An 8,305-nucleotide genomic window follows, 5' to 3' on the forward strand; every position below is an offset into this window, starting at 1 on the left:
TAATAATAATAATAATAATTATTATTATTATTATTATTTCGTTCTGTTTGGCAAACGGGCAAACGAGCAAACGATATAATAATCTATAATAACGGGAAAACATGTCGTTTTTATGACAATATGTCGTTATTACGAGAAAAGATGTCGTTTTAACGAGAAAACATCTCGTTATTACGAGAAAAGATGTCGTTAAAACGAGAAAATATGTCGTTTTAACGAGAAAAGATGTCGTTAAAATGACATATCTCGTTATTACGACATAATTGAGTGGAAAAAAAATATGTGTGTGGCAGCAATGCGTCATCGTACAAATACAGAACTAATGAAATGATATTCAAAAAGATTTACCAATAATTATGAGGATGGACATTACCATATGCCAACCTGAAAATAATTTATTCTGATAGCCCAATATTTTTTCAAACGAGTAATTTGTGTTTTCTGTCAGCTGTTTAGAATCAGAACCTGCGATGATTCCAGATTCGCGAATGAATCACTCTGTTGATGTAATCGGTTCAGTTGATTCATTCGGACAGTTCACTCACGAACTGAATTGTTTGCAGCGGTTTCTCACAGAAATAGTAACAGGAAAGGAAAAACAGGTAATAGTCCATTTTCATATCATTTTAATTAACAATTTAAAAAAAAATTATTATTAATTATTTTATTTAATTATCAAAACACAAAGAACGTATTTTTCAGGAAATTATTAGTATTAAAGGGTTAGTTCACCCAAAAATGAAAATTTTGTCATTAATTACTCACCCTCATGTCGTTCCAAACCCGTAAGACCTCCGTTCATCTTCGGAACACAAATTAAGATATTTTTGATGCATTCTGACAGCTCTCTGACCCTCCCATAGACAGCAAGGGTACTACCACGATCAAGGTCCAGAAACGTAGCAAGGAGATCGGTAAAATAATCCATGTGACATCAGGGGTTCAACCGTAATATTACGAAGCTACGAGAATACTTTTTGTGCGCAAAAGAAAAAAAAACAACATCGCCCTAGCACCATTTTGGAGAATATCCACTGAACGCAAACAGCGTATGTTGTTCTGTGTCAGCTGCATCACACGGACACGCTGTTTCCGTTCAGATCAAAGCACAAACAACGCAGAAACGGTTGAACCCCTGATGTCACATGGATTATTTTACCGATCTCCTTGCTACGTTTCTGGACCTTGATCGTGGCATCAAAGACAATTTTTAATATAACTCCGACTGGATTCGTCTGAAAGAAGAAAGTCATATACACCTAGGATGCCTCGGGGGTGAGTAAAACACAGCCTAATTTTCATTTTTGGGTGAACTAACCCTTTAACATAATTTAAGGAAAAAAGAAAAAAGTTATTGTTTTCATTGTTTTTTGACTCGTGTAGTCTTGCATTTTAATAAATAATTTTGCAGAAGACAAGTAGCAGTAATACTGCTATTATTAAATTATATTATTTTTTAAATTATTAAAAATATTTTTTTTTTCATAGGACTAATAGTACTATTCAGGAACAAAATACAATAATGTACAAATTTATATTACAGATAAAATGGTATGAAAATTTCATATTATATTCATATTCATATAAATTTCACGATTATAGTGACCTAAATGATCACATCAATATTATCACCAGGGTTAAATTAGGTCGGGGCTATGCTTACGCTGGTGACTCATCGTGAACTTTCTCATACATTTTCAACAATATAGGCTATTTTAAAATTTTTCTCATTCTTACTAATTCAAGCAATGATATGTTTTTATTTATATGAATGTATCTCTGCGCCTCCTACTGGCAGAGAACCAATTTGCGTGTTCAGTAAGCCTGTCTGCAGATTTTGTTCAGATCAATGCGAAATTCCACTCATATAACCCCGTTTTAAATTAATATAATAGTTTATACTTCTGACTCATCCCTGTTCTTAAAAAATGGTTTAAAGGTTGCAGGTTTTTCATTTTATAATTTATTTCGTTTTTGTGAAAACCTGTAAATCATGTTATTACAGTCATTTTACAGTTTAATGTTACCATATACATTGCCCTACCCTGCTCATGGTAGGCTATTAATTTTTTATTTTGAAATTAATTTTTTCAGGTCTTTAAAAAAAGCCTTAAAAAGTCTTGATTTTAAAATTCCTGCAGACAGATGTAGCTTTGCACACTGCCAGCAACTAGAATGATTTTGATCAGCATTTCAGCATTCATAGCCTCTCAGCTTGTTATATTTTACAGTTTGTCTAATCGATATTAGATTTTGTTGGCTTTGCATACACATGTGCACCCCTCGAAAGCCTGAAACCTCAGAGAATTCTTGCATTGAACAGTTTAAAATTGTTTGAATGCTTTTAGATTGGCAAGACTTAAAACACATGCATGTCAAAAATTAAGCATTAAGCTAAAGGTGGAAATTTTCCAAAAGGCGTACAAAGTCTTAAGAATAAAATGTCGTGTTTTATGTAGGATAACCCGTTCAGGCAGAGGATCGCTGAGGTTTTCTCAGAGGATGGAGAAGGGAACATGACTTTGGACGACTTTCTGGACATGTTTTCAGTGCTGAGTGAAATGGCCCCACGGGACCTGAAGGCCTATTACGCTTTTAAAATCTACGGTCAGTTTGAAACCAGAATTATACCTAAAATTAGCAACTCTTTGTGGGTTTAGCTCAAACTGGTTTGAAATGATGCTAACCGGCCGCTCAATCAACCTTTAGTTAAAAGGTACTTCTATGTCTTTTGTTTTTTTCAACACTGAATCTAACAACACACATATTTAACAATTCAAAATGTGTGTTAAAACCCAAAGTTCATAACTCAACTCAAGTTCATAATTGTTAATGTGTTTTTTATGTAATGTAATTATTAGCAATTTTTTAAAGGATGTAATGGAATTGTGCATTGGATTTAATAGATTAATGATAATGTATTGTATTATTTATATACTAATATAGTTTTTATGAATTAGTTTGTATTGTAATATTTTCCATTTTAAGTGTAGTAAAATTTTTGTATTTTATGTGCTTTTTTCATTTATATATATATATATATATATGAAATATGCATACTATTAAGGTTAATTTTTGTATAGTTTTATTTCGTTTTAATTACAGTTTTCAGCTCAGTTTTAATTCAATTTTATTGCTTCAACTTAAACATTTCAGTATGATTGCCAAGGCAACCTTTCCAATATTTGTTGTCGGTTTCGTTTGTTTTTCACCTAAAATGTTTTATTTCAGGTTTGTTTCAGTTAATGAATATCAATAATTCACAAGTTCATTAATGAGGGAACTACCTATGAAAAGCTCGGTTCATATCTGTGTTCGTGCAGCCGTCTAATTAAACGACAGAATAAAAGATCTCAGAGAATCTGATCTGCTGCTGTCAAAAGAAAAAACTCTGTACTCATGCAACATTAACATGGGGTAAATGATAACGCTCTCAAACAATAGAGATCAATGATTTGAACAAGAGATTATACTCTCAGAAATAAAGGTACAACAGCTGTCACTGGGGAGGTACCTTTTCAAAAGGTACATATTTGTACCTAAAGAGTCTATTTTGGTACCTTAAACGTACATATAAAGTGTATATTAGAACCTAATAATAGGTACAAAAGTGTACCTTTTGAAAAGGTACCACCCCAGTGGCAGCTGTTGTACCTTTATTTCTGAGAGTGTATGTTAAAATTATGCATCTTATTCAGACTCAACACACCAAAAGATTCATTGTTAAAAATATTCAAACCATGGTTGCCACATATTAAATAAATTATATGATAAATATAAAATAAAAATAAAAAATATTTGTAATTATTCTAAAAAAACAAATTTATCGTATTAAATAAATAGACTTTTAAAATTATTTATGTTTAAAAATATAATTAAATGTAACAATAAAATAGGTAAATAAATTAATAAATAAAAAAAAACAATTGACTTGTGCTTTTTAAAGGCAATTTAAAAGCTTTAAAATGCTTTAGTAATTTATTTTATTGGTAGCTTAGACTAAAATTTAAACACAAATTAAATTAAATAAAATTTTGTTTATATTTATTTTAAGTTATTTACTTGCTGAAGCCATCAGAAGAGTCTAACAGCTTACCCTCGTTCTTCCCTTTAGACTTCAACAACGATGACTTCATCTGTAAATCAGATCTGGAGAAAACCTTAAATAAGCTGACGCGTAACGAGCTGACCGAGGATGAGGTGAGGATGGTGTGTGAGAAGGTGATTGATGAAGCTGATCTGGACAATGACGGCCGTCTGTCTCTAGAGGATTTCCAGCACATGATCGTGAGAGCGCCTGACTTCCTCAGGTAACAACTACACTGTAAATGACTCTTAACGTTTTGTTTCTATAGTTAAAACTAGTTTGGAATGAAAACTGTAACAGAATGATGCTTTGAATTTAATTGAATAATGATCACTTAAGCTGATGTTCTGTTTGAAATGGCTACTATAGTTGACTAAAACCATCAAAAAATTGTAATTTAAATAACAATGTAACTGAAATTAAATGAAAAAAAAAACAAAGTTTCTAAGGCAACATTTCTCAATTCATTTAACAATTTACTAAAATAATTAAAACTGAAAAAATAAAAACAATGTATTAAAAGAGATAAATGACAAAAACACAAAATTCAAACAAAACTCACACTAATTCAAAATATTGAAATATTAATGAATCACTTTAATCAAAATATTATTATTTTTTTTTATTTTAGTTTGTTTTTATTTTTTATTTAGTTTGTTTGTTTAAACATTTAAAGGGGTCATATGATGCGATTTCAATTTTTCCTTTCTCTTTGGAGTGTTACAAGCTCTTGGTGGAGGGGCGTAACATTTCAGTCTCACGCTTGAGGTATTCGGGCAATCACAATGCACTGGATAGCTGGCCAATCACAGCACACCTCGCTTTTTCAGACCGATGAGCTTTGTCAAAATCGACGCATTTCAGAAAGGCAGGCCATAGAGGAGAAACAATAATGTACAGTATGTTGAAAATAATGTGTTTTTTTAACTTTAAACTGCATAAACACATTTCATTACACCAAATACACAAAATAATGTTCTTTTTAGCAGCATCATATGACCCCTTTAAGCACATCTTTACCATTTTAAAGGAATATCCTGGTTTAACACCACAGTTACAGCATCTATGACATTAAAGGGATAGTTCACCCAAAAATGAAAATTCTGTCATCAGTGGTTCTCGCAGTGGTACTGCCTTTCTGGGCCTGGGAACGTTTCAGTTGCATTGCTGTCTATGCAGAGTCAGAAAGCTCACGGATTTCATCAATATCTTAATTTGCGTTCTGAAGACGAACGAAGGTCTTACGGGTTTGGAACGACACGACAGTGAGTAATTAATGACAGAATTATCATTTTTAGGTGAACTATCCCCTTAATATGTTGACTTGTCCCCAAAGGATTTTTTTCTATACTCATTCTATTATGTCAAATACTTCTAAACTATTGATGGGTGGTTTCACCAATTATATTAAACCAATATCACATTTTGTGTGGTAACATGTAACTAGGACAAGATTATAATACAGTATTATAAGTATATCCAATAAAACAAGATCTCATTTTGAATTTCAATTTATTAGTATTTTTACTAGAAGCTGAAAAAATTATCTACATTTTTTTCTGCTTGAAAGGTTCACTTTAATTTCAAGTGTTACTTGGCATTTCCTTGAAATTGTTTGTGAAATTTGTTTCAAAGTAAATCAATTTTACACCGACTTATCAGCTGTCTGATAGAGCTGTCTGTTGATGTTTTTAACCTGAAAATGTCTTCATCTTTTCTCTTCTAGCACCTTCCACATCAGGATATGAAGATCATCTGGACACTGAACAACAGGACAATTACTTTCTAAAGAAGATCTTTCTCTGCAGATTCAGAAGTCAGGGACAGATGTTGGCTTATGTTAAAATTTAAAACACAGAAATAAAGAAGGCACCTGTTTAATAAAATATAAGGATACTTCTCTTAAACATAAGCAAATACTGTGTGCAAAAAGCAAAGCTTATTTTTTTGTCAACCATATAGAGCTACAGCAAATCGACACCTGAAAATAACTCATCCGTCAATATTAAACACACATACAAATCCATCTCTTAAAAGAATCTTATTTTAATAAATCAAAAGTACAGATATCTACAAAAACTATAGATCAGTTTTCAATGTTTTTTTTAGAAAGTACAGTACAATTTAAGTAGATCTCTTTTTAGAGTTATTTACAATTGCTTCTTTTTTTTAATACCAAAATCGAATTTACCGATCTCCCCAGTTACCTCACAATCGACAAATGAAAACATGGTCATATAAAAGAATCTGTAAATGATATGGATGAGTCGTTTCAAATCAAGAAATACAAACTAAACGACGGACGTACGTATCACACGACATGACTGCACATCCGTTTAAGACAGAAAGTGGTACCTGTTTGCTAATGTTCTTCTCCACTTGGTTTGTTTGCAAATCAAATAAAAATGTTTCGCCAGCTGTCTGTTATTTTATTGTTGCATTTTGTCACTTTAAAACACCCTAAGGCCAGATTAACTTGTGTCTGAGGTCCATTAGCATGTTTTAAACCTCTAAAGCTCAGAACAGACAACTAGACCGATCTATAGCAAATAAACACACACAGACAAAAACATACAGGAGGTCAACAGTATCACCTTCGTGATGCATAGATCCAAAATGAAAGATCAAGTATTAGCTATTAAGACAAACGGCAAGTTGGGGACATTATTATTGGACAGGGAGAGAAGAGAGATGCCATGGGTACAGATGAAGATGCAAATATGAACCCAAAAACAGCATCTCCTGGAGGTGGAAAGAGAACAAGGTGCAAACAGGAAGTAGCTCAACATTTAAGCTTGGAAAAAGAAAAGTGGCCATTTTTAGGATGCGCCATATTGCAGCGAGAAGAGAATTTCATGCACTTCTGCCTCGCAGAAAAAAAACAGTCAAACACTGTGCTTCTCAGACTTTTAAAAACACTTTCAGGTCACGTTTCACCCCAAATCATATGGAATATATATATATATATATATATACTGTATATAACAATTAACTTCCCAAATTGTGTAAAAAATTAAATAAAAATGTATTACAATGATTTTTTTTTTCAAAGCTAGTACAACACACACTGCCCTGATATGCAAATAGTTGATATATTTTATTTATATATGTATATAAAATGTTATAATTTTTGTGCGGGACAGTAATAATTAGACCGCAATCATAAAAACATGCTTGTCATGAAAAAAAATGTTTATGGGGTGAAATTTGACAGGTTTTGTGAGATTCACTTATTTGGATTCTTATAAATGGAGAACTTGTTTTCACTCAAAGCTAACGGGTGCTGAAGCTTGTGATAAAGTTTCCTGACCTATTGCTGGTGAACACAACTGCACCGACATGTTTCATTTTACAGTATGACTACAAAACGTACATTTGAGTATACTGCAGTGCAAAGGCAAAACTACATGTACAACTCTCTAGCATTGCATTTCTTGCATTAATTATAAGCATGTGCTTATGACAACACACTATTCAGAACTCAGGAATGGTGGATTACTGTATTCTAGGTAGTTAAACCTAGTCATATGAACCAAATCGGTTTGTTTTTACACTGTGCAACCCAAACTAATAAGACTGACATGCTGTAGGACTGTGTTTCAGATGATACACGTACAGTCCTTTCATAATACATGAGAAATATGAACAAATTAACAAAACATAACTGATAGAAGACTATTTATTAAAACTGTACCAATAGCAGCCAATGCATAAAACTAGCTTTAGCCACTATCAGGAGAACTGATCATTCAAGACTTGTAGAAATGTTCCTTAGGGGAATGAAAACGTCTTAATCTCAAAACGAACATGAATTCGGCAGGTCATACTCCAAAACGCCTATCTTTATGATGCAAAACTATCACTTGGCACAAACTACACACAACACAAAAGATACTGATAAAGTGCATGGACTTCTGTATACGCGAGGTGCTTTCTCAAGTATAGCTCTGCTTTTCAGGTTACAGTCACCCATTTTCATTGCTTTTGGTTACGCATACTTGTTAACACTACAAACTCAGCATTTCCACTGCCTATCAAGGGCTACGTGTCAGTTTCATTTGATTACACTAGTAGATTAAATTCAAGTGTTTTTAATTAAAGAACGCTTTCATGTTGGGCCGTTTTCAGGTCATGATAAAGCAAGACCTGCACTCTAAAAAATGCTGGGTTAAATACAACCCAGTGCTGGGTAAAATAGGGACAAACCCAGCAATTGGG

At 32.6% G+C, this 8,305-nt stretch overlaps 1 protein-coding gene across 1 annotated transcript in view; it reads left to right on the forward strand.

The window, feature by feature from the left end:
- The window catches only part of LOC107687907 (calcium and integrin-binding family member 3-like), a 7,688-nt gene extending 1,596 nt beyond the window's left edge, over positions 1-6,092 (forward strand). The window contains exons 4-6 of the mRNA XM_016485391.1: positions 2,460-2,607; positions 4,115-4,310; positions 5,814-6,092. Coding sequence (XP_016340877.1) covers positions 2,460-2,607; positions 4,115-4,310; positions 5,814-5,835 — 366 coding nt within the window. The 3' untranslated portion in view covers positions 5,836-6,092. The remainder of the gene's footprint in view (positions 1-2,459; positions 2,608-4,114; positions 4,311-5,813) is intronic.
- Positions 6,093-8,305: the final 2,213 nt, after the last annotated feature.

The sequence above is a fragment of the Sinocyclocheilus anshuiensis genome, unplaced genomic scaffold (genome assembly GCF_001515605.1).
Source record: "Sinocyclocheilus anshuiensis isolate Anshui unplaced genomic scaffold, SAMN03320099.WGS_v1.1 scaffold293, whole genome shotgun sequence".
Taxonomy (NCBI): domain Eukaryota; kingdom Metazoa; phylum Chordata; class Actinopteri; order Cypriniformes; family Cyprinidae; genus Sinocyclocheilus; species Sinocyclocheilus anshuiensis.